The sequence below is a fragment of the Sander vitreus genome, chromosome 24 (assembly GCF_031162955.1).
Source record: "Sander vitreus isolate 19-12246 chromosome 24, sanVit1, whole genome shotgun sequence".
Classification (NCBI taxonomy): Eukaryota; Metazoa; Chordata; class Actinopteri; order Perciformes; family Percidae; genus Sander; species Sander vitreus.
Window position 1 is genome coordinate 4,737,493 of NC_135878.1, and position 27,803 is coordinate 4,765,295.

The following is a 27,803-nucleotide window of genomic DNA, read 5'->3' on the forward strand; positions in this document are numbered from 1 at the left end:
GTCGGTATAATCACAAACTACAGCCTCCAAAGTGAACATATAGTTGAATCAACACCTCTAATTTTTGTTTGGTTTTACTACGCTAAAAGAGGAATTCCACCAATTTTATGCATCAATATCAGTTTGCACGTATTACAGTGTAGTGCTCAGTTGTGTAACGTCTTCTGTAGCTGTGGAGATTCGTCAAGTCTAAAGAAGAAAAAAACAAAAAAAAAACGGTGATGTCATAGTGATGTCATCAGGGTTCTCAGATCGGCTTGAGACTTCAAATTCTTACAACAGAAAGCCTGCGTTTGAAAGAAATGTATCAGGGTTTACAAAAAGATGCTGTCGAGTTGCATTATGGGAAATGTAGGATCAGGTGTTTTTCGAGACAAAAGGGGCAAACAACAAGATAGCTTAGCTTCTGCTTCATAAATTCTAACCATTCATTTATTTATTGTTTTCTATCTGTGTCATTCAAGTCCCCAAAACCTAATGGTGCAATAGTAAATAACTGTAGTACCGCCTTTAAATTGGTATTTCAAAATGTAAGTACGTATAATTTATTTATATAGCGCTTTTCACAGATAAAAATCACAAAGTGCAAAAAATTTATATCTATACTGTATATGTGACATTTGAACATCATTGCCAAATTCATTTTAATACATTATAAAAAGAACTACAAACAAGTGCACCTGGCAGCTTACTAACCGGGCATCTACAGTGCATTTTACATCCTCACGTCATCAAGTAAAAACACTCCAGGGATTAGAAAAATATGCATTTGACAGTACCACAGTATTAAACACCCAAGCTGCAGTTGTGTACTAACTGGCTGTCAGCAATAAGCCAGGATCCATTACTTATATCGATGATGAGAGTGAGAAAACGAGCCAATCCCAACTCGAATCACATCTGCACAGTATCCACGGGGAGCCCACTGGCTGTCGGGCTGCCTGGAGAGCAGGGCAGCAGGGAGACCTGTGTTTGGGGAGAGCTACTGTGGCTGATGGAGCCGTGATGCTGCCGGCGCCGACTGGGGAGGTGCCGAGTCAGCCTCCACCTCCTCCACCTCCTCTGAAACTCCTGCTGCACCTGGAAAATGTTGCACATTATAGATCCCACATTTGCTCCACACTTTAACTTTTTTGGGAGCTTTGAGATTAGTCTCTAAATAGCTATCTTACCTCTCCGTTAATGAAGCAGTAGAGCACAGCGACCACAAAACCCTTTAGAGATATGAGGAGAAAAGGTCGGTGAGGGTAGTTTGATTTGTCATTATTCTGACTCGATTGGACGTTCTATCTCTCTCATACGTACACCTAATTTACCTGTGTGGATGACAGAGCCAGCTCTGCAAATGTCCATATCTGAAACACTGAGCTGCTGACTTCAACAGGTAGGAAAACAAACAGGATGTAATGCAGACCAAACAGAGCCACCAGAAAAAAAGTGGATTTTATTAGCCTCCTGGTGAAAGGAAAAAAAGGGAAGTATTTTTAACCATAAAATGTTTCGTTCCAGGCATTGACCTACTGTATTACAGTATGTCCTTGTATTTGCATCAGTCCCTGTTAAACTGACCTGCTTGTGTTTGTACTTTTACTCGGATTAACAAAGCAAATGGGAACAATCTTTATGACCTTATACAATGCAAAGTACATTCCCGTTCCTCAAAGCCTCTGCTTTTTCACATGTCAACCATTACTGGCCTCAACTTTACATAACAGATACGTATATAGTATAACTGTGCAACAATCCCACAGTGTGATCACTACTCACTTGTACTGGCTGAATTCATTCCTCTGTGCAACTGGCATTCTGAGTTTGTTCACCAGTATCCTCAAAATGCCCCCAAAAAAGATGAGATTGATCTGAAATGAGTAAAACACCATTGTAATACTATCAAACTACGTTTTTTATATATATAATTTTTTAAAAAGAATGGAATTTAAGTCAAAAAGAAAAAATAAGGTTTTTACAGATATAGTCAGAAGAACTGGTACTCGAAGAATCCACCAAATCCATTCATGTCTCCTGGTTTCCCAACAGCTTTGGCAATGAAGTAAGAAATCTTTTTCAAATGACACACTTAATATATAATAAAGATAATATTGAAACTGCAAATGAATGAGTGAAACCAATTGTTAGTCCCCTTACCCTTCGTCTTCATAAAAATACTTTGTGCATCCCCAGGAGACAATAACAATCAAAGGTAAACCTGTGTGATGAAATCAATCTGGGTAAATAGAAGCAAAGACAAAGGTGCTATATAATATTATTTCAAAACATTGTATTTCTGCAACTTTAAACTAGCACTGTGAGGCCATATGAGTAGTTTCCTAAGTGTGAAACAATTAGGCCTCCTGCACACTGGCTGCGTGGCGTGAGCGTGTCAGCTGCGTGGCGTGTCTGTTTTTATTTCGGCTCCCATGTTAACAGGTTATAGCTTGTACGCTGCCTGCGTAACACGCACGTCTCAGGCGTGACCAGCGCCTATTTTTCACACGACACGCAAGCGTGTTGGAAGCGTTTCCAGGCAAAATAGAATACAAAAAAAGATGTTTATATGTCATTTTGACATTTTTGAAAGTCTCTAGGTTTTGACATAAATGCAGATATAAATGTAATTTAAAAAAATAAAAATAAATAATTATCAATTTTCAAATATTGCACCTGTCAATACAATACAAAATATTCTGTAGCCTATTTTGCCGTCAATACTGCCGACGTTGTCTTTGCTGTTATCAAAATCAGTATGTTTAACATTTAATTTTATGAATGGGAAAGGCTAGCAGCAGCAGCAGCGGCGGCACGTCAGACACGTTTCTGGTGTGAAAACGCCACGCAACAGAAAATCCACGCTCACACCACGCAGGCAGTGTGCAGGAGGCCTTAAGGTATAAGGTTAGAGTACCATCAGATGTTATGGCTGATTAATAAATCAGCCATAACATTCATGTGACTTTTGTTTTTGTGTGAAGCAAAGAGAAAGGTGCACTTGATTTCTCCCTACCCCAGCTTAGGACGATGTACCAGGCGAGGTGTTTCTTCAGGGAGAAGAAGGAGCGGCTCACCAGGGTGAAGAGGAAGTGACCCTCCGCCAGCAGCCAGCTGTAGTTTGCCAGGATGGAGTAGTTGGAAAACATCAACACCACCTTACATGCCACCTGCCGCACAGAAAAGAAGGATGTGTTAATCAGACACTCCTATGTAGGTGTTGAGGAAATAAATAAAAACACCTTTCTGTATCTGTATAATGTAGTAGATTAAAATGAGTATCGGCTAGTAATGGAAAAATGGGAGGGTATGACAAAAAAAAGGGTCCATGCATCCATACATACGGGGTAGTGGTCACAGTGATAGAACTCTTCATTGGTAAACAGCAGAGAGTCTCTGATGAAGATGAAGATGGCTCTCAGGATGAAGGAGATAAACAGCTGGATGTGAATGTGGTTCCTGGTACAGTGCAGCTTTCTGCAGAAATAGTAAGATTCAACCAATGCATTTCACACTAGTCCTAGTTGAAGGAGAGAGAAAGGGCTACGAAAAGGTGTTTTCTCACCTAAACAGACAGAATATGGTGACGGCGATGGTGAGGGAGATGAGAGAGAGTGTGTATCCGGCTGTGTACATGGTCTTCACGTAGGAGAAATACAAATGGGAGTCTGAGGACTGAACAAGGGAAAGAGCAGCACTGTATCACCTTCAAAACAGCATGATTTTACAATATACTGCATCTAGCGCTCCCAATAATTACAAAGATTACAATAACAGCCACTGTGCGGGGACTTGAGAAGCCTAAGGGAAAGTTTTCTACTTGTTGTAGATGTAAGAAAATCCTAATGTTAGCTACAAATGTATTTATAACACAATGCAGATAAAGTTATATCTGCCCAGTAAAACATTTCACTCTTTTGTGTGGCTTTTTATTTCTCTTACAGCTGATTTTTTACACCAAAGATTCTTTAACCCTCTCATTCTTCATCTTGCATTGCCAGACCTTCCTCCACAGCGCTGCGGAGGAAGGTCTGGCGAGTCCACACAACATTCCGGGATGTTTATTGGCATGTCTTTAAACCAATCACAATCGTCTTGGTCGGCGCTAAGCGCCAGACGGAGCAACGGTGTCACTGCAAAATAGCCTCGGGAAGGAACTTGTTTTGGTGGAACGTGCTCGTTCAAAGGTTGTTTTAGTTGTGCAACAGAAAACTCAGACTGGACAGATAGTCTAGATAGCTGTCTGGATTTACCCTGGATTTACCATAGTCCTCATAAATCTTTTAGAACGCCAACACAAAGAAAGCAGAAGGCGATGGACATCCGGCCGAAAATGAGGGACATCCGGCAGAATTTCCGGCAGCACCTGAACAATCTCGGAAATGAACCGTCGTCGATATAGACTAATATTAACTGTAAAAATAGTATCTTATTTGCTTGTATACTTTTATGGCAGAAAAGGAAGTGATGAATCTCAGGTATAGGGACCCTACTCTCTTCCCATTGGCTCATAGACCTAAGTATGCATAGAAACACTAGTTATAGTCATATACAATTCTTTCAATCGACATATGTTAAGCTTCTCCATCACCTCAAGAGATACAGTATGTCTGTACTCTGATAGAAGAGTACTCTGATAATGCAAAACTGGGTTCGTTGTGCTTCATAGCTTTCTATTAGATAAACTACACATAGTGTGTGCATACGAGTTACCACCAACCTCTCTGAGAAAGTGAAGTGTCTCATTGAAAGTGTAGCCACATGCAACTTCATGTGGGACGAGAGGGTCTGTCCAGCCACTGGCAGTGCAGTTGCGATGTACTTCAGCTGCAAAACGGCAATAAAAACCTGCATCTGTCACTGTTGTCTGTGAGTGCATTTGAGCCGGACAGAAAAATGAATGTATCCTGGAAAATAATGTCTTATGGGGATGTTTTTTCTGGAGTATGTATAATAGCACGTAGATCTGTGCTCACAGACTTGGATTTATTGGACAGTAAGAAGCTGCCAAACCATTACTTTCCCTTATCAGGTGCTTCACATGGCTGTTCACATGTGGTTATTTAGATAAATGATCATCTATCATCTTCATCTCCTAATATACGTAGCACTCCAATGTGTTACACAATGTCTCTGTGTGCATAGGCTTTTTATGGCTAAATGTTTGGATAGACACCCTGAGAGGGAAAACATGTCTTAATCCTCGATGGAAACTAATCAGCTTCCCGGCAAATAATTAACCAGTAGATAGATATAGATAATGGGTGACAGATTGTGTGTGTGTGTGTGTCTGTGTGTGTGTGTGAGTGTGTGAGTGCAAGAGTAGTATCTCACCTTCGGAATTGAAAAACTCTGGACATGGCTGAGAGACGGTATCCCCAAGAGAAGCAGGAGGCCAGCAGTTCAGTTCATCCCACATTCCTTTACAGTGTACACTTACATTGTTTTCTTCAATGATGGAACAAAAATTACACTTTTTTTTTCACTTTATTTGCTTGGATTCTACACAAAAAGTCAATAATAATGAAAATAAATAAATATATCTGAGTAGGTGTTTTAGTTGCAGGATAAAACACTACAAAACCACCATATCTGGATGAATCTTGATCCTTCAGTATTAAATGCATTCTGCCTCATGAAAGTCTTGGATTTCAAGGTGCATAATGTTATGGGACCACTAGATGTCACTAAAACATCACGTCAAATTTCTGTAAGTTAAAAAAAGCTTCATCCAAGATTTTATTCATTTTCGGAGATCATCGTTTCTTTCAACGGAACGCAGCAATCTCGAGTCATTCAATAATCTTTAAAGCAAAAGATAAACAATAGGTGTAAAATACACAATTTAGAAACTGTATTGACTCACCTGTTGCTTTTTGTGACTTAAAAAGTAGTTGATCTGTCATGCACTTTTCCTCCTCTTTCACAAGATGAACATGAGGATGACACCATGAAGACGATTTTGCCTGTAAATAAGGAGACGATAATGCACTTGTTCTTAACATATATAGATTCAAATCAAACATGCATCTATTTTCTCACCTGGGGTAACAGTAGCATTCCAATAAGTCCAACTTTTTTCATTGTGTCTGACGGGTTCCTTTTTTCCATCAAGATAGGTACCTAGGTCCAGACCTCAAGCCGCATATCTGATTAGAATGAAAAGCAAGCATCCTGCCATGCAGCAGATATATCAAGTCTGAAAATCAAACATAGAGTGTCGATAATTATGCTCATTATTCCTTAGGACAATCTGATAAGCGCTTATCAAGGTAGCTATAATACAATCAGAACTTCCTTTCGGGACTATCGAAATAAAGGCTTTATTCATGGGCAGGTTACGGTATAGGTATGACATCGTTAAGTATATGTAATAACAGAGACGTGGCATCTTTGGTACTATTAAAGTCATAGTAAATTGTAAAATGTGAATCTGTTTTCACTGCACACCACGTTTGTACTCTGTGCTTTTATTTTGAAGGTAGATTGGCTAGTTTCTGGTCTTAATTTTTTAGATTAACGTGGTTTGATGACGCTTGCATCCAACAAAGCTTATTCGCACACAGGACGTTGGTTCCGCCCCTTGAGAGCACAACGTCACTATGGCAACGGCAGTGTTTGAGAGTGGGGTCCTTTCAGTTAACAACGAGAGCTGCAGGTGTCTAAACGAAATGCTTCTGGTATGAAAATAGATGGAGTATGGCTGTTTTTTTCTGTACAACGAATTGCAACCCATTGTCTAAAACTTAAGTAAGTTCTGAAGTTCCATTGTTCAAAAGGTGTTTCATCAGAAGCGGAGAAAACTCATGCAATGAAGCGTCTATTTTAAGTTTACGCTAGCATAACGTTAGTTAAATGAAGCTAACAGGTAGATTAGCTAGCCTTATTAGCTCTGCCATTCGGTAGCCTCCTTGCTAACTTAGGTTTGTTACACGTTTAATAATAATAGCCAACTGTTAATATTATAAATTCTGGTGAGATTATTATTCTCTATCTTCTTAAAAATATGTAACGCCACATAAATAAAAATGTACTGTATTTTTAGAATTAGAATTAGAATATATATATATATATATATATATATATATATATATATATATATATAAAAAATATATTTTATTACAGGGAGCACAAAAACGGTGCAAGTAACGTTATTCAGACCTGTTAACTTTTTTCACATTTTATGTGCTGTTCTTTAATCTACACTTATAATATCAAAGGGAAAACAGGATTTTAGAGTTTAAGACCCTAAACTATGACATTGACTTGGCACTCAGGTGCCTCCCATTTCTCTTGATTATCTTGGTGTCTACACCTTCATTTGAGTCCACCTGTTGTCAATTTAATACCCAAGAAAAGTCAGTGCTGTAATCGCTGCCCAAAGGTGCTTCAACTAGCTAAGTACTGAGTTGAGGGTCTGAATACTCTGTGTCAATGGGATATTTCAGCCTTTTCCTTTTTAATTTACAAAAAAAACCCTGTTTTGGCTTTGTCATTAAGGGGTCTTGAGTGTTAATTGAGGGGAAATTAAAATGATATTAGCATTTGGCCTCACCAAAATAAAATGTGAAAAAATGAAAGGGTCTAAATACTTTCTGAATGCACTGTATTGCAAAGGCAGAGGGAATGTGAGGCTACTTTCTACATCTTCATATCAACAGTATTACAGTCATATCAAAAGAAACGTCCTGTCACTTTCAACTGCTTTATATATTTTAAGCAAACTTAACATATGCAAATATTTGCATGAACATTAAAAGATTTAACAACTAAGACATGTGACAAACACAAAAATAATGTGTCCCTGAACAAAGGGGGGTCAAAAGTAGCCCTCAGTATCTGGTGTGACCACCAGCTGCATTAAGTACTGCAGTACATCTCCTCTTACTGCACCAGACTGGCCAGTTCTTGCGGTTGTTGTTGCCATCCTGATCCTGTAAGGTGTGATATTCGGATGTACCGATCCTATGCAGGTGATGTTACACGTGGTCTGCCACTGTGAGGACGATCAGTTGTGCTTCCTGTCTCCCTGTAGCGCTGTCTTAGGCGTCTCACAATAGGGACATTGCAGTGTATTGCCCTGGCCACATCTGCTGTCCTCATGTCTCCTTGCACCATGCCTAAGGCCCATTCATGCAGATTAGCAGGGACCCTGGGCGTCTTTCTTTTGGTGTTTTTCAGAGTCCGTAGAAAGGTCTCTTTACTTTCCTAATTTTCTTTTAACTGTGACCTTAATTGCCTACTGCCTTTGTCTTTTTTGACCGTTCAACAGGTACATGTTCATTCATTGTTTATGGTTCATTGAACAAGCATGGACAACATTGTTTAAACCCTTTACAATGAATATCTCTAAAGTTATTTTGATTTTTACAAAAGTATCTTTAAAATACAGTGTCGGGGTGTTTATAAGTTCTAACTACTCAAGTGAATTCTCTGACGTAACAACAAATTGCCCACATAATAGCCTGTTGTCCTTCCATGTCTCTCCTCTTGTAGTCAGATTATAAAGTCATACGTTTACCAACATACTATTTCCCAACACACTGCTGTCTCCTTGTCTGTCCTCCAGCCTTCTGTCATTTCTCTCATGAGGAGCCAGAGCTGACCTTTTGCCAGGATGGAGGTGGCCCTCTCTGCCCCGCAGATAGTGCCAGATTCCCTCAGGAGGGGGGCCCCCCTGCCTCTGAGCCAGCTGGTAGAGGAGAGCAGGAGCACAGCCAACATTCCCAATCATCTACTGGAATCAAGTACATAATAAGCATGACCTCTGGAACCCTATGATAGGGTGCAATAATACTGTTTTCCTACTGCCAGCAATGATACTCAGTATTCATCCTTACAGTAACACACTGTAAGGTTTAGATTTTTTTTACATATGGAAAACCTCTTTGCAGATGTGAAAAACCTGCTTTTTCTGTTTGCATTCTCTGCAAAAAGCTTATTACATTTCACTAAAGTTTTTCCCCTTGCGTAGAAATCTATGCCAAACTGAAAAGCAACAGCCTGATCCAAGCAGAGCCCCCAGTGCTTCACTTCAGTGGGTTTGAGCTGGGGAAGGATTACGTAAAGATCCTGGTGAGGAAAATACTTTTTAATGTGCTTTAAATGTCTAACCATTCATTTCTCACTGTCCCATTCACAGGCTACAGTGGGCAGCTAACTTACTGATTGTGAGTTATTTTTAGGAACTATTATCAGTGCATAGACTGTGCTTGATGAAATATGGTAAGGTTAAGGTGACTAGAGCTGAATGCAGCATTCATAGCTTTAACCAGGAAGTAGAGTGTTGTACTTGGTGTTATGCCAAGGCGTCTGGGTTTTGTAGTAGCAACATTGTAGCATGATTTTGATTTTGATGTTGAAGTATTGACATAATTGTAAACATCCTATCCCCACAAATGAATATGATTTGGTTTCTATCTAGGATAAATTTGATTTAATTGAACGGGCACTGATTTTACTTTATATATGAGTGATGAAGCACTGGATGTAAAGTGCACATGAGTGGATGGAAATTAGCTATTATTTGTCTTCCTCTTCATCTCCCTCAGAAACTAATCAACATCTCATCTGAAGTCATAAATATTCATATCATTCCCACCCAAACCAAGCACTTCCAAACAACTTTTACCAAAAAGGTATGTTTTTTTTTTTCATTACAAATTGCTGACCTAAATGTAATACTATGACTCCACCCTTCCCGTAAGTGCAATCGATGTTTCGGATGATTCAACCTCGTTCCATCTTTTTTTCTTCAAGTATCGACTCATCCCAGGCCTCGCCTACACACTGAAGGTCAGGCTCTGTCCCGATGAGTGGCGGTACTTCTATGACTGCATTCGGGTTCACTGCAAGGTTAGGATCCAACAGTTTGTACGCCACTGTGGACGCAGCGTTCCTGTTTAGTTTACACTTAAATTTCTTGACTCTTTTGACTCAAACAACCTTGAGAAACCATTCCTACTTGCTTTAACTTATCTCTTTTGATGATACGTTTCCATGTTTACTTCTCTTATCTCTTCTCTTATCTCCATATCTTCTCTCTGTATTGTTCATTCAATCCACCTACACCCTTTTCTAAGGGGGAAGAGAACCTGTTAATTCCAGTTCACGCTTATCCTGTCATCGATGACCTGCAAATCCCTCCTCGTATCAACCTATCAGCCGTACCACTTGGACAAAGGTGTGTGTGTGTGTGTGTGTGTGTGTGTGTGTGTGTGTGTGTGTGTGTGTGTGTGTGTGTTGGGATCTTCAATGGACTGTTTTTTGACCTCCCATCTGCCCAAGGGCTTGCCTGTCTCTTTGTATTCTTCCATACAACCAACCATGCTTCCATTCACCCATTGATGTCAAATCATAATAATCCCATCTCTTTTTCCATCTGTCTCTTAGTGTTTGCCATGCTATTCCTCTGAGATGCAGCTGCCCCATTGACTTTGAGTTTCAGGTGTACATTATTCAGCCCCATGAGGCCTTCACCATCCATCCCCTTACAGGTATGGACTAGTGGCATTTTAATTTTTTTAAATTTTTTATCAACCTGCCTTTTCATTGCAGTGCACATAATTTCTACAGTACATTGTGTCTTTTAAAGATGACATGTAGGCATTTCGTTTTACTCTTTATGTAACTTATTTTTGAATGTGCCTTTTAAGGTTGAATAATTTAATAATAATAATTGAATAAGTTTTTCTATTGATAGTTCTCATTTAGCCTACCAGATTAAGAATGTAACCCATCAGGAGAGCAGGTGTGCTGTGTTTTCTCAAAAACTTGGACTGGTTGTGTATTAAACAAGTCACCACAGAACTTTCCACACACGGACGCTAAGCAGTATTCATGCTCTGGCAAACATCATAACACATGGCGGAACCAGCACTCAGCATTTGAATTACATGAGTGAATGAGAAGAAGAGATCCAAATGAGTTTCTTATTTTGGAGGTGCTTTTTTATGTTTTGTCATTTTTCCTACACCCCCAATGGCTATGTTACACCACCTACAGCTTACAATATAAAGACAACCATTGTCCATTGTGTTTAATTACTTTTAACCGTTTGAGTAATTTTAGTTAACTATTTCAACATTTTTACTTATTACTTTTAGCTAACAATTTTAACTGCTTATCCAGTACTTTTAGCTATCATTTTTAACTGTTTATCTGGTACTTTTAGTTAACAATTTCAACTTTCGATCCAGTACTTTGGTTAACTATTTCAACTGTTTATCTAGTTCGCTTACAATAAAAAAATAAATAAAAAAAAATAAAAAATCCAGTACTTTTCGCAAACAATTTTAACTGTTTGTCCAGTACTTTTAGCTAACTATTTCAACGACTCATAGTACCTCTTCCATTACAAGTTCTGCTCGCCTTGCTAACTACTTTCCACTCTCAATGGCAACAGGTGGTGTTCAGGTGTTACAACGGACTTAGTTTGGAGGGCATTATTTACTGTGCGTTTAGCAAATTGTCGCTGAACACACACAAAGTAGCCCTGGTTGGAAATCACTGACCAAGGCAAGCCAAATATATACACAGAACAGCCATGTATCCCTATTGTCTTCTCCTTGTTCTTCCAGGTGTGATACCAGCCAATGGTGAAGAGAAGATCATTGTGACATTTAGTCCTTTCCAATATGAGACCTGTCAGGTCACCATCCAGCTGGTCATCTCACAGTTCAACACCCGACCCTACCTCTGTACCATCACTGGGAGCTCTGCACCTCACCTAGCCCTCAGGTAATCAGAGTAGTTGATTGTTTAGTTCAGCACTTAAACATGACTATTTACCCATAAAGACAATGTGACAGCTATGTAAAATATCAAGACTTTAGGTCTTCTTTCCAGTTTCTCCACTGGCATTAAAGGCACACACATAGCAGTAGCTCCACTGACCAGGAACCAGCAGAAATAATTTAAAGGCCCTGAACACCCACACAGGTGTTTTGAGGTAATCTGGCTGATTAGACCAGGTGTTAGTGTTTTCAGACTGATTGATTGACATCTTCCTGAGTTTCTTGTGAGTGTTGTTGCACCTGTAAGGGCAGGACAAATGGCAGCTTTATCATTCTTATTGGTAGAAAAGATTTGTGACCTAATAATGTCCCATCTGAGCTCCGGCCCACCTTCAACTTGAGCAGAGGTCTAATCAGCCAGAATAAGTGAAATCACCTGTGTAAATGGACTGTATTTGCATGGCTCTTTTCTAGTCTTAACGACTACTCAAAGTGCTTTTACATAGCACAGGAACCATTCATACACTGGTGGCCGAGGCTGCCGTACAAGGTGCCAACGGCTCTTCAGATAAACATTCACACATCGATGGTGCAGCATCAGGAGTAATTTGGGGTTCCGTGTCTTGCCCAAGGACACTTCGACATGGACTGTGATTGGTAGGCGACCGCTCAACACTTGAGCCACAGCCACCCTTTGTGTGGTTATTCAGCTAGGGGTGGTGATATGTTTTTCCTGCCCTGTAACACATCTTGTTGTTTTTCTCTCACTATGCTATCTCATCCCTCTGTGTTATCAATACTCTAATGTTGCTTTTGCTCACGGCCATTCCATCGGTTCCATTTACGTCTTCAGCAAGTACACAAGCCCGTTTGGCAGCACATCAAAGTAACGCCACATATTGCTGTTATATAACAGCAGCGACAATATTTAATTTATGTGACATACATAGGATAATTAATCTACTGTATGTAACTAACGTAGTTCTTCCCCATGGTACTTAACGGAGTCTTCGATCGGGTGGAGCCTTTCCCTTCTCTTCTTGCTGTCCAGTAGTGATACCAGCTCTTAGGTTGTATGCGCAAACTCAACTAACTACAAAACTATGTGGTTCATTTTGGGCTAACAGCATGCACCCAACTGGATTAAAAGATAATGAGCTTGTGTGCTGATTTGTTTTTTTTCCAGCCAGTATAAAACCTAATGTTTAACTCTGTTCCCATGAGAAAGAGGGTGCTATCCATCACACAGCAGTAGCTCCATCCACTGCACTGTCTTGGTGTTATCTCGGCCAAAAGTTAATAATTCATGAAAATAGCTTGGTAGCTGGTGATATCAAGATATGCCTCCCGATGGATGTTTAGCATATAAAACATTCTCCCTCTGTTTGTTGTTACCCACAATGGAACCAAATAAAAGATGAGATATGTGCAATTGATAGATTAAGAAATATATGCAAGGGCCAATGTTTTTCCAGCTAGAACCAATGCCTGATACTCTCTTGTTGCTTAGTGTCCTGTGCCTCACTTATCTGACTCAGATAGAAGCCATTCTTAAAATAAACAGACAGTGATTAATATCTTGGTTTTTAATTTTAATATGAGTTTGCGTCTATGTTGCATTTTCCATCAGTCTGATCAATCTAATACCTTGCAATAAATCATGAATAAACCTCATAAATCTTTGTATTGCTGATAATATTGAGCTTTTGTTGACACTGTGTCCGACAAGTGTTAAGTCAACTCTGTGTTCATTAAAAGGCAGAACTTAGTGATGCCCATGATGTTCATATATCAGTGATGTCCATATATCAGTGATGTCCATATATAATGATATAAACACCCAATTTAGAGGCTTTCTCACTCTGCTATAGGATCTGATCCTGGACCTCCAACAAAAATGAACCAATTACTGTGCTCGCCACCACCTCCCCACCGTTTCATTTTGTCCCATCAACTGTGTTTGTTCATTCCGATTTTTCGACTAGCAACCTAAAATTACTTGCAAACTGTCACTTGCAGTCAAATTAGTGTTCTATACTGATGAATCCATTTTGGCCCTTACTAATGGGTGCAATTCTGTCATAAAAAAAAAAAAGATTTGCTCCATAAGGTGCACTTTAATGTGCTTATTTTTCCTGCATGATAGCGAGCTGGGAAGAAAATCGGGGCATGGAGATGCAGTGCCTGCAGAATACAAAAGACCTTTACCTGCCACCCAAGTGCCCCCTCGCAGCAAAACCAAATACAGGTCGACCAAGGAGGCTGACAAATCAAAGGTAGGTATGTACTTCAGTAACAAATGTAAATGTATGTTTTTTCTTTTTTTTTTTTTTTCTTGTTTACTTATATGTAAAATGGAGGGAGATGAAGAGGTTAATGAATTCATTCTTATGCTGAAAATAGTGCAATGTACGATGCTTTTAAATCTCTTACCTCAATTGATCCATTTTCAGTTTTCATTTTTGATTAAAGAGACGAGAAGAAAGGAGACAAGAGAAGAAAGAACCTATTTGTTTTAGTCTTTTGTGGATGGCACACAGCTTTTTTCCTCTTTTTTTTGATAATTTATTGCAGTGGTATGTGTTATCCTTCATTTCTTGCTGTTATTTCTTTACCTGTCCTCAAGACATGGAGAGATCCAGCTAGTGTTAAGCCTCCGGGAGATGTCTGTACTCCTGCAGGGGTGGCAAAGATGCTGATCAAAGACACGGATAAACTCAGCTCTAAAGACCTGAGGGAAGGTAAATGCCACCCAGTGGTTTTACTCTTTCAGTGGTTGTAGTGTTTTTGTGACATACAGTGCCACTTCTGCAAACCAGTTGCTGTAACTTATGGATAAATGTTGTATAAGCATCCTGTTCTATTCTCCTTTTGCACTCTGTCACCCTTTCTATTTAAGATTATACGTGTAACAAACTATGGTTTTTTTTCTACTGTTTTGCCGGTATCCCCTTCAGCCATATCCTGTGGCAGCATGGTTGGCCCGCCAAACAGGCAGATGAAGGAGGCCCTCTTCATAAAAAAGGTTCAACAAAATGTGAAGGAGGAGCAAGCCAACCACCTCAGATGGTAGGTCAAACTAAAATGTCTAAAAGTTGAACAGCAAAAAGGTATGTTGTAGTCATAGATAGAAGCTATTCTGGTAGATCTTACAGAAATAGCAGGGCGATAGCAAACAAAAGCAAGTAAGCATGCAGGGGCCATGGAATATTTCCTTAATGTTTTCTGTAATGAAAAAGAAATAATGTTGCTTCATTCACAACTGGAAAGAAATAATTGAAATCTAAGAGGGAACTTACAGCTACATAAAAAATGATTTTTTTTCACGTATAGTTTTTTTTCACTACATTGTTTTTTTGTTCTTCAAAATGACAACTTACTTAACTTACTAACTTAAATAATATGTATGTTTAATTCAGGCAAGTTCATCTTGGTAAGGACCCTGTGTCAGAGCACAGCCGGAGGCAGATAGCGGAGGAGAGAGAGATTGCGCTACATGAATACATGGTAAGATTGTTCTTTAAAGTGGACATAGAGATAGCAGTCTGCCCACTGATATTCTTACAGCAAGTTGTATTACAGAAGGTTTAATCAATAGTAGGGGCTTTCAAAGTCTGACACTGTGGGCCCCCACACACACAAAACGGAGACAACTGCGGCCCTTAACACCCCCCCCAAATCCTGTTATTATTCTTTGCTTTACTTTGATTCCAGAGATTATCATGCTCTTATAACTGTACAAATACAGTTGGGAGGAACAAATACCCTGGAGGACACTGACCCTCAAGGACCAGAACTGAGTATTGGTTGGAAAGTATTATCTTATATAGTCAGTGCAGGGCAATCTGTGCAGGTCAAATCCTGATGGCTATAAATCTTGTTTTTAGTAGAACAGATTTTTCTGGCCTTTTTTTCGTGTAAGGTCTTTGTTTTCCTATTTCATTCAACATGACATTTAGCGGATGGGTTGGCTAGCTAATCACTTTTGCTAGACACCATATGCATACCAATGGCATCATAACCTGATTCAGTTGCAGCATTATTAGATCCACATTGTGATTTTGATCGTTTCATGCCAAAGTAACATCAGTTCTGAAATGTGTGTGTGTCTGTGTCTGTCTCCTTAGAAAAGTTATTTGAATAGTTGACAGAACTCTCACAGACACTTAACAGCACTTCCTCCCTCATCTCCTCTCCACCTGTTCTGTTTATAATGCACACATGCGTCCTCTGCTACACACTCTTCATTTATAGCCTCATATCACCACACTTTGGTATTTTATGGGGACACTGTTGTTTTTTATGATAGGATGGGCAGAGCTATTATCTTCTTTATGTTCTCTTTGGAATCTTGACTGCAGGCCAGAACTTAAATAACTCGACATAGAAGCCATCCTCCTCTGTTTGTATCACAGTGATGGTTTACAGCTTCGTGACATTATCAACTTTTATCAACCTATGGTGCTTAAGTGTTATTACAAGAATTGGGACAGTGACATTAGGTGTGACTTTGTTTTTGTCAAAACCATAATGTCATTGTCTAACACAATTGCAATACACATAAACAAATGACACCATGCGCCACAGGATTAGTTGTCATGGTTGCTATTGTTTGGCGAAATGAAGACATACCTCATCACGCTTATTTCTTCCTGTGACAAAGAGACTGTTGCCTCTTCAGCCAAAGGATTTGGAGGCGTCCTTACTATAGCATATAAACATGTTGGAATATTTTTCTTCCATCGTCCTTGCACCATCTGCCATTGCCAGAACTCTGAAGGGTTTAGCAAAAATAGAAAGAACAGCATCACATTTTTTGCTTCTGTGCCATATATCAATATCCCTTTGTACTGTAATTTTTAATTTTTTTTTTTTTTAGCAGATTCCATTACAGACCTTCATCATGCTAACTGATTTTGTTGTAGGTCCGAAGGGGAGATGTAAGCCATGAGGAAGACTTTGCTGCTGGACAACCTAAACTTTCCTCCAGACGAGTGCTTTGTGAAGCAGGACAGGTAAACCTCTGCTGTGCTGTGTTCACTAATCTCCCAGATAGACTCAGAACTTTCACATTTCATGCAGCTTCTGATAAAGTGGGACTTCCCTGGTTGTGTAAGCTGTTGTTTTAAAATAGCTCGTCCTCTAATCACTACATTAATGATCACTCTTAGTCTTTACAGGTTGATTTGCCTGTTGGTGTACATGATTTAGTTACACATGTTTGCAAGTGCGTTCCATATATATCTCTACCAAGTCATAATAAATCTGGATGATACATTGTCTTTTATTCTTCTTTGTAATAAACACCTGGCTCTTAATGGTCTGAAATTAAATGAATCACTTGCTTACAGCCCGTCCTGCAATTTAATTCAATTCAACATTCAATTTTACTGTCCTAATGTCTTTTGTTCTTTTTAAATACTCCAAGCTGAGATCTCATGAAATTTCACTTTATGGTCCTTTTCATATGCAGTCAGTGTAATGATGCCAAATGAGCATATGAAGTCAGAAGTAAATGTCTTTCTAACCTCTTCCAGGCCTGCGAGGGAGCCCCATCCTTCCAGTTTTACTCCAGTTTTCAGTGGGAGCTGAGACAAAGAGCCCTCAGACTGTTCCAGCAGGCGGCACGCAAGGTACACACACCATACACATACTGTATAGGTACATGTGCAAATGCATACGCATGTGCTTAAATGCACAAATACATCACACACACACACACACACGCCTTCCTTTTCCCTCAGGAATGGGCTAGTATCCCTGCTCCCCTGTCCCTTCAGTTCAGCCATGTGTAAACTCACACTAAATGTATAATATTCTTTACAGCACAGTCAATTTCCCTGGGTACACTCAGTGCATTCCAGTAAAAGCAGAGTAATTTGACATGGCTTCTTAAAGACACAGGAAGAGCATGCTTCTCTTTGCCTAGTGGCAAGTGAAGTAACGGTCATTTTGTTTCTGGTGGAAAAGCTAGAAAACCTTCCTCTTTCTTTAGTTCTTTATGTCTCACTATGTCCATATACCTTTCCTTCTGAGATTCAAAGAGGTAGATGTGAATGACCAGTAACTCGCAGTAACACCCTGTACTCTTCTCGCCCATCCAGATAGTGATCCGATGTCGCATGAACCTGAGACTGACCTGTTTGAAGAAACTGTCAGGCAGCATGAAGAACGTGCCCTTGGCAAAGAAAGGTTTTGATTATCCTATAATCTCCTCATTCAGAAATAATCTCATTATGCCATGTCACTAAAGCATGCTTAATTGAATGTATTCCTCGAGGTAAAATTGAAATCCCCTCTGGTTATTATGAGCTTCTTAGAACATACGTGCATGCCTCAGGGACAAGGCTATTTATGGTGCTGTGTGCATTTAGTCATACATTGAATGTTACATTTCTCACTGACCCTAAAAAACAAGGATCTATAGAAATGTAACTTTTTAATTATTAACCATCTGACCTTTTTTCAGTTGAAGAGGAGACGACTTGTGATCTAAAGATCTCCCCAGACAGAGTCTTTCCATTTGCTTTCCCCGTTCTCTCTAATGAAGATGACCCGCTGGTAAGTGAGTACATTATATAACTTGACCACTTCTTTGCAAATCAGGTTGTCTTGTTAAAGCCTATTGAAATTCACTCCTAAACTACCTAAATTGGTTCCGACATATGGAGGATGACAAATGGCTGAAAAGTGGCAATTGTCCTGCACATGAAACAGTTTTCTTTCATTATTTCCCTTGAAAGATGTCTTTGATCTAGCTGGGGAATCAAAGAGGAAGCTCACTTTCCCGCACTTTGATTAAATCTCTCATTTTCCAGATGCCCCGCAGAGAAAAGGCCTCGGTGTTCAATTGAACAAATAATGCCATTTGTCTCCTTGATATTTCTAGGCTCACAGTCATTTGGACACATTGCCTGTGGACCCTATTGATGTGACTGTGACAACACGTATTCCTTTCTTCAAGCTTCAAGTAGGTATTTACTGCAGCACCTGGCCATCTGAAGATCACGCTTCTAAATCCACAGATGTGTAACAAACAGCAGTGGTGGAAGTACTATACTTAAGTAAAATTTTGATGCACTTGTATTTCACAAGTGTATCCATTTAATGCCACCTTATACTTCTACTCCACTACATTTCAGAAAGAAATATTGTACTTATTACAGACACCTAAAAACCTGGACTTAACTACTGAACTGCACTACCTAAAGTAGTTAAAAGTAGCTTAATCTTGACCAGCTACAGTAGTAAAATGCTACTTACACATAGCTGCAGCAGTATTAACAATCTCATTATGTCATATATAATAATAAATATATAAGTTACAGGGGCCATTTTGCTGTGAAAAAGTAATTTCACTTTTGATAATTTTAGTGAATTATACTTTATGTGTACTTTAATAGGATTTCGAATGCTAAATTATTACATTGTTGTTGTGGTACTTTTACTAAAGCAAATGTTTAGAGCACTTCCTCCACCGCTGCCATAACAATGGGAAATGTGACAATGTAAAAACACAATATATTTGATGTATTCTGTGTTAACTTGATAACACATTTCATACTTTGAACCTGTGACCTCATATTTGAATGTCGATATGACATGAATGCAATATTGTTTCATCTTAAAAGAGACTAAGAAGAAGCCCTTTGGCTTTACAAATAGAAAACTATGTAACCATATTATTTATTTTGTCACTCTAGGTTCCCCAGCACTATAAGCTTATGGGCTACCGGCCTGTGTCAGCCTGGGAGGCATTTAACTCCTATACGCCCACTACTTTGGCCAGACCACTTCGCTCTGGAGCTCTGGTAACTATGCAGGCCTAAAACACACAGAGTTCGCCAATATTGGAGAACGATATTTATTCATTTATTTCTTCACTCATCCACTCTCGATCTACTTACACTTTTTAAAATGTCTGCTTCTGTGTTGTTGTCAATTTCTAGGACGAGCTGGAGGATGTGAAGGCTGCGTGTCTCTCCTTCAGCGCCCCCGAAGCTCTGCTCGGACCTTTTCCAGCAAACCCACTCAGAATCTTTGTAAGGCTTTCATTTCTCTTTATTGATCCAAAGTCTGAAATTGAACGTTCAGTTTGTTTCTGTACATGATGCATATCGGTTTGGCAGTATATTTAAACTACTATTGTTCCTGTGTTTATCACATCATGTGTTTTAGAATCCAGCTCCAGGCCTGCAGACCTACAAGCCCAGCCCTAAATACCTGGAGAGTGACCTGGAGTTCCACCTCTGCCCTCTGCCCAGGTAACAGCAACACATCAGTGAAGACATGCTGATGGTAATATACTGTAAATCTTTGCTTTAGTAAAAACAAGTGTTCTCTGTGCTGACTTTTGATAATGCCCAGCTATAGCCCTGATTATTTCCTGACCAAACCCAGATACTTTAAAGAAAGTGCTTTCCGTATGCAGGTATGCAATCCCTGAGAGCAACATGTGTGGCAGAGGGGCACAAACCCCACACACTCTGGACCGCAAGGTAATTTATCTTCAGAGACTTTGAACTTTGTGAGTTTCTTTGGGATGCTTGAAGCACTTGAACCAAGTTTCAGTACATTATCAGTATCACTTTGATAATTTTTGGTTATATACTTAGAGGCGTTGTTGCTGGACCAAAGGGTCTAATCATTAAAACAGCCATTTGTGATATGTGAGCAATCCCTTTGAGTTGGAAGTTAATCTGAAACTAGCTACTGTTTTATATCTAAATGGACTGATGCAGACGTGGCTTCTTTTTTCCATACCAACAACAGGAAGTGATCGCAGAGATCATGACATGGAAGGATTTTGATTTGATTACCTCGAAGTGTCTGTCCAACCAAGCTGCTCTCACCAGTGACTGTGCCCCCCGCAGGTAGGACAGAACTAAACTTAATCACTGTGTACAGTTAGGGCTGCTCGATTAGGGAACAAATCATAATCACAATTATTTTGGTCAATATGGAAATCGCGATTATTTAACACGATTACTCATTCAAAATCCAAACTGTTCCCAGACAAGCGTGCTTCTCTCCCTCCACCATGTTCACTCGCGCTGATTTTTAAATGCCACCAGAAACCACAAACAGGACCTCATTGACTGTTGGCTGAGTGAGTTTAGGCTTCGGGAAGTGTGCGTGTCATTCAGAAGACAAAGCAAAATAAGAATTAACTTGCAAACGTAATGTGCAAAATAATTGTTTTTCTCGATTACATTGTTTTTGTGATCGTTAGGAGCTGAAATCACAATCAAAATTCAATTAACTGCATAATGCTAGGTACAGCATCAAGTCGTGCCAGTTCCTCTTTTACTGAACAAGGGAGTAAGAGTGCATTCATAATGTACTGACAGCAGCCACCCAGAAGTTAAAAGACAGGGTATAGTCACCCAGAGATTCCCATGTAAAACCGCAAAGAAGCTTCAACTGGACTGTTGTGGGATGGAAAAAGTACTAGTATATGTTTACAGTGTGGAAAGTGGCTGCACTTCCTTTGTCCATATCTTTCCAGCTTGTGGAGGAATTTGAACTTATGACCGTGTGGTCGCAATCACTTCACTGTAGCTTCTCCAGCATTTAACATTGTCAGAAGTATCATTTTCATACAATATAACAATATATAGAATGACAATGGGAGGGTGCATCTCACTGATGTATATCAATATATTTTGTAGCAGTCATTTTCCCCCAAACACATCCAGTCAATCAATAATTGACCTCTTGATCTAAAGCTGTTCATCTGTAGATTTACTGAGATCCTGTTACTGTTTGTAAGACGCAGGCTCATATCACTGCTTCAGCAAGCGGCCACTTGGAGTAGTACATTTATCTTCTTGGAGTAAATATTTATCCTGTCAAATTGCCATGACAAAGCTTGAATATTTAATAGCTTGGCATTCCATTTATCATCTCACATGCAGTATTACAGAAACATGACTTCTCGCCGTCTTCCAGTATTTTGCACTTACAGCAGTTTTTTATGTCAAATATTGGATCTGAATTTCATTTAGTTTTTGTTTTTTTATTGATATCCTTTTAGGATTTGATAAAGCTATATGGATGCTGTGCACTAGGTTTGTTCTACTTTTTTTTTTTTTATATTTTTGAAATCACAATCTTGAGTGTTGAGATCAGTTTTGTCCTTTAGGTGTTAGAACCACTGATTTAATAAACTCTCACACACACACACACACACACACACACACACACACACACACACACACACACACACACACACACACACACACACACACACACACACAGAAATGTCCACATTGGAGAACTATGTCCACAGGAAATAGTATAATTACTGTTATACTAGACACCAGGGCTGTAGTACTTGATGGTTTTCTGTTGTGTCGGACTCGTCTTTGACATGTTGATATTTGGACTTGGACTTGTCTTGGACTCGGCCATTAATCGAGTTGGTCTCGACCGAGTCCAGAAATATATGCTTTTGTTCTAAACAAAACCATTGATGATGCGCGCTCGTTCAGAAAACGGGTATTAGTTTAATTCAAAATCCATCCAAAACAGGCATCAAGATTGGTCTCCTGGTATACACCTGGCTGCATCATATACCTCAATCATCAGTTATCAATCATTTTCATTTTGGCCACAGACACAATGTCTTGACTTAGATTCAAACGTTTTTGGACTCGGTCTTGACTTGGACTTGAACCTCTTTGGACTTGGTCTTGAATCGGTCTTGACTAGTCCTGGTCTTGAACTTGTCTTGGACTCGACAAAGGTGGACTTGACTACAGCCCTGCTAGACATTATATTATACTATATTACTATATAATTAGTACAACAATAGGTTTTAAATTCATTTGAAACCTATTGGTGTACTAATTATATATTAACATTGTGTGTGTGTATGTATGTGTATATATGTATGTATGTGTATAAAATATATAATATAGTACAATTGTATACCTCAAGTGAAATACCTTCTGTGTGTGCAGAATCTAGGTCATATTGAGGCAAAGAGCTCAGCACACTATCTCCACTTACACTGTGAAATAATGATTTATTCAGTCTGTAGCCTAAATGGACAGTGAATAAATTATGATATTTTGATGTAGTGTGTATATATAAGTGAAGGGAGCATGTGGCTGTCCCATGCTGTGCAGTTCTCTATGCACCCTGTCACAACGAATACCACTCAGTATGCAAAACACTCTGTCCCTGACCCAGGAAAATAGTGTCATGTACTTTGTAATTTGTCTTGCATTATAGACACTTAAAGTTGCAGAGCTGATGAAGCAATTTTGCTATTGAGATCTAAAACAATTTCATGTCCTTATTTGAAAAGATGCCCGAGTCACTTGGGCAGCCGCTGTTCACATGATGTTCGTGTGAATGCGTGGGTTTGAATCTGACTCCACTACAGCTCTCTCCCCTCACCTTTCTGTCTACTTCCCATTTCTCCTCACCTTCCCTGTGTTACATAATCAGATGCCTGGCAAGGCATAGTATTCTCTTTATGCCTGTCAGCACTGATCTGTAGGATAACTGTAGATATATTCTTCTTTTATCATGCAAGAGATGAATTTCCCACAGCCTCTCTGCTCAGACGTCTTAAAATTAATTTCTATTACTGCCTCGGCGGTTGCATTCACAGCCTCTCTGGTTATCTTACAAACCCAAACAATACTATGTCAGATGGCTATAATAAAATATGAAAACAACCTTGACAGCAACTTGACAGCAACTTGACAGCAGGAGAACAGAAGTGTTTTCCTTATACACAATGTGTGAAAGCAAAAAGGATTCTGTAAACTACCAAACTTTAAAACAGTAACTCTACTTATTACAGAGCTACGGCAACTAATACCCATAATACATGAGCGTTTGATTGAAATGCCTAGGTTTGATTTTGTAATTTAGTATTAAGTCATTTATTACAGCACGCTGTAATGGTTTAAAGCATAGAATGTTTAAAGTCCCCTGATTATTTTTTGTAATAATGCATCAAATGACTGTGAAAACAACGGTGTGTGAAGGGGTCGTCGCTCATAGTGAAGAATCTGTAGTGAATGATCAGTCCAATCTGCAGCTCCTTTCGGCTTTACAGAGCTTTATAGCGAGTTTCAGCTCATTGTTTAGGTGTCCAGCTGCAACTTTACTGTTTTGATTCACTCTCACCGCTCTCAATGCGTCGCTATGGCCACAGCAGTTAGCTGTTTGCAGTGAAAAAGCTCTGATAAACCCACTGTACACTACCTGCTCAGCAGCAAAACTGCAGACACAGTGAATAGCTGGTGAACATAGTGAAGCATTTAGCAGCTAAAGAAGCAGATTTTTCCCTCAGGAGTTGGTAGAGACCAAAAACATAGCTAAAAGGGAGTGGTATTAGGGGTCTTTGGTGTTTTTTGCCCCCAACGTCTCCTCCCAGGCAGCGCGGCAATGGTTATGTTTAGGGTTAAGGTTAGGGTTAGCTGCCTGGAAGGGGCCGTTGGAGGCAAAAACACCATTGAGCGGTATTGGGCTTGCATTCAACAGCTGGACATAAACTTGGCTCAAAATGAAGCGCAGTGTTGCTACGTAACTGCTAAATTGTTCGCCATGTTAACTTAAAAGGTGATTGCATGTCAAAGTTTTTCACTGCCCCAAAGTGGCCGAACAAACCTGTTCCTGCAGGTTTAATATTTACACACAGTAACTGCAAGGTGCAACTTGTGTAGCTAAATGAGCTGGCTAACTCACAAAACTGTTAGCTTGCTAACATGTGACCTGCTTAGACTGAGGAGTAAAAGAGGTGATATGGAATATGGTGGACATGCTTAATGATGTCTCAAAATGACTCAGTATACTATACTTTAAATTGCAAGTTCCTGTTCAGAGCCTAGGGATGACTCCAAAAGCAAACCTGTGGCTTGTCAGTGCTTTCATTCTATTTTATGCCCGTCAGTGGTATCAACTTCCACTCTGGAGATCTTTTATCATTCCTGTTCAAACTGTGATTTCAAACAACCCTAAGCAGTCCTTTCATCTAAGTGAGATGGAGTGGATATCTGACCATTATCTTGATTCGGTAATATGTGGTCTGGCTCTTCAGGGGAAACAGCAGTATGTGTGTCCTCTATAGGTCTGTCGACTACAGCACAGATATACTTCCACCTCCTCCTCCTCCTCTTACCGGACCTCCAGATGATCTGGCACCACTAATGGACAATCCGTAAGCACATGCAACATTGACATCAATTGATCTTTTTGTTGGCTCTTTTTTCTAGTAAGATTGCTGCTTTTATGCTCAGATTCTGTGCATTTGTCTGTGTTCAGGTGGGAAGGCTCAGGAGTCCAACTAACACCAGAGATTATCAGAGCAGAGTTTTTGTCTGGGGAAGCTCTGGTCTCCAATAGCAACCTCACCAGAGCAATGACCGTCTGCAGGTACGTCTACTGGCATGATGTGTATAAGACAAAGATTACTCATGCATTCAGTAGAGATGCAGAGATGAAATGATATTTAGTTTTTTTGCCACAATAATTTATTTACATGAATGAAGCACATCCTATGCAATAAATAAGATTGTTAGACACTGAAATTCCAGAACATGTTGTTCTTTCAGTTTTAAGAGGGGGAGTCCTCCTGTAACTCAAGAGATAAACCAAACAAGTTAAATAATGTGCAAACCGTGTACCTGGAGGTCTTTCAAACAAAAGATTTCTAGGAGCAGGAACACACTGCAAGATGCTTCTTTTTCATAGCAATGACAAAAAAAATCAAACTTGTTTCCGTCATTATCTTTGAACATTAATCAAGGTGAAAAGATGAAGAAAATTAATTTTTTTCTGCACAAATGCTGTATTTTACTGTTTTATCATTAATTTCTAGGAAAGTATTACATGTCCATTTTTCAGATGGACACTAGCATATTTTGACATAAATACACAATGTGGCTAGGATTACTTTAATTTGAAAGTGAAATGTAGAAAAAAACATGATTTTATTGCTGCATTTTAGTCAATACTGTTAAAGAAAACCGGGAGCTGATTGACTCAGAGACTGAAGAAAGTTCGGGAGGCTTTGATGACTTACGCAGAAGCATTTAATGAATCTTGATCAAGGAGAATTATGAATAAGCAATACAGTTCAATCACAAAGTATTGTCACGTAGTGCCATCCCAACTCTGAAGCGTCTGCATTTCCAAGCAGGTAACTCATGCTGGAGGTTAGGAGTTGCCAAATAAGGACTTTTTTTCTAACCTTCAATGTATGCAAAGATATTATTGGCACCGAAAACACACATGCTTACCTAAATCATGTTGCAGATCTCAGCACATTCTGAGGTCACAAAGTCAATCTGACCATAGAAGAGGGTTCACTTTATCTTATAGTGGGTGCGCTTGTCTTTCCAGTGTGTCTATTCTGTATTTATGGGGTGTAATCTAATCCCGGGAACCTTGGGTGTCAGAGAGAAACAGGCAAAACAGTCTTCTGTATCATGAAGCTGTTACGTCACAGTCATCTGACGAGACAGGGAGTTGAACTATTGCTTGGCCCAAGACAGGTTGTGAGATAGTGTTGGACATGTTGGTGCCTGACCTGAATGTGACCTGGGGCACCCCTGTCTCAATTTACACAGCATGAGTTCGTAAGCTGGAAATTCTACCACAAATACTAAAATCATCAATACTGCTTATTAGAGCTTACATCGATAGTGGTTTAGCTACCTTATGGTGAATAGTGAATCAGGCTCTAGTTTACCCGATCAATCCTTTTAACCAGTTTGAATTCCTCAGTTCCTCCATCTGTAATGTTAAATTGCTCTGTCACAGGCACCAGAGGGAGCTTCAGATGGAGGCGACCTACAGGTCTGAGTTCAACCAGATGGGGAAAAGAGTGATGACCAGGCTGAAGCAACTTGGAGTCACTGACAGTACTTCACCAGGAGAGGACTGTGGATAGGCAAAACGCCCCCACACACTTCCAGAAACACCTTCCAAATAGGCTGTGTGCACACAATATATACACACACTCTCACATGAATAAACGCAACTGCAGGACTATGAAAAACATGCCCGTCCTACTCACCTATATGAGACTCTAGATTGTGTGCCCTGCTACTTCTGTAATATAAAACCTGGTTACTTTCTCGCCCACGTATAAGCCTCCCTCCCACCTACTCAAATTTACCAGTAAGCTCCTGTGTTCTTACAAAGGCTGGAAATTCATTTTCCCTCCGCCCACACAGCTCCATATATAAGCACAGCTAAAGTATATTCTTACGAGCTACATCACATTACTGACAACTACATTTAGTTAAAAATGATAATACTGCATTTCTATGCTGTAGTTTGTGGTGTCTTAGAAGCAAAGTGGGACTGCGATGTCAGTCAGCAACACGACGCTTATCACTATTAAACTGTATGATATTGCAAACAACAGTGTAATACTTGGTCTTTTACAGTTAAATATGATTGACCTTTTTAATTTAAATGTCTTTGCATTAAAAAGGTCATTCACATGCCATCCATTGCTTTGAGGCTTGATTGTGGTTTTGGATGAGATTTCCAAAGTTTGAAATGCTAATTGGTGTCATCAAAAGTAACACTAGTTTTTAATATGTATTTGTTTTCAGCTTCCAATTTGTGTAACCTCTCGATTTGTTGCCATTAGCCATAAACATCAGTTTAACATTTAAATGTTCAATTTTATGTGGTTGTAAAAAGAAAGCTGCTTAGGTCAGAATGTCATTATCAAGAGCTGACACCCTGCGCAGCTCACTGGGATGGAGTCCTGTCTCACCCCTAGAGGGGGCTCCAACTCTGAGTTTTAGTTAGTTTTCCACATGTATTTTTCATTCAGTGAATGTGTTCGTGTACCCACTTATTGGCAGTGTGCTTTAGAAAAATACACTAATAGGACATTGCTTATTTCAACTGCCTTCTATAGACAAAAACACTCACATACATGCACACACTTTATAAAGAAGGTCAAATTTTTTTAGACATGGGGTTGGACCCATTCAGGAACACTGAAGCCTACAGTCAAACTACGTCACTGTCAGAATACGTGGCGTGACAGTAGAGGGTGGCTTCTAAAGGACGGATCTTTCACTGCAGCTTAAAAAGAAA

General features: G+C 39.5%; 2 protein-coding genes across 2 annotated transcripts; one reads left to right on the top strand and one right to left on the bottom strand.

Annotated features, from left to right (window-relative positions):
* Positions 1–243: 243 nt before the first annotated feature.
* sctr (secretin receptor) lies at positions 244–6,191 on the bottom strand. Its single transcript, XM_078243406.1, has 13 exons — positions 6,028–6,191; positions 5,852–5,951; positions 5,320–5,433; positions 4,706–4,812; positions 3,551–3,660; positions 3,330–3,462; positions 3,002–3,155; positions 2,146–2,206; positions 1,968–2,037; positions 1,768–1,859; positions 1,317–1,455; positions 1,173–1,214; positions 244–1,080 (listed from the first exon to the last, which is right to left on the bottom strand). The coding sequence occupies exons 1-13, from the start codon at positions 6,094–6,096 to the stop codon at positions 895–897; spliced, it is 1,377 nt and encodes a 458-aa protein (XP_078099532.1). The 5' UTR covers positions 6,097–6,191; the 3' UTR covers positions 244–894.
* Positions 6,192–6,648: 457 nt separating this feature from the next.
* cfap221 (cilia and flagella associated protein 221) lies at positions 6,649–27,035 on the top strand. Its single transcript, XM_078243836.1, has 25 exons — positions 6,649–6,735; positions 8,555–8,732; positions 8,960–9,060; positions 9,537–9,623; positions 9,745–9,840; positions 10,068–10,168; positions 10,378–10,481; positions 11,565–11,724; positions 13,867–13,996; positions 14,347–14,461; positions 14,678–14,789; positions 15,140–15,227; positions 16,646–16,735; positions 17,258–17,353; positions 17,825–17,912; positions 18,190–18,281; positions 18,610–18,690; positions 19,424–19,531; positions 19,670–19,762; positions 19,899–19,984; positions 20,152–20,218; positions 20,493–20,593; positions 24,811–24,900; positions 25,005–25,115; positions 26,505–27,035. Exons 2-25 carry the CDS (start codon positions 8,603–8,605, stop codon positions 26,632–26,634), a joined length of 2,457 nt encoding a protein of 818 aa, XP_078099962.1. The 5' UTR covers positions 6,649–6,735; positions 8,555–8,602; the 3' UTR covers positions 26,635–27,035.
* Positions 27,036–27,803: the final 768 nt, after the last annotated feature.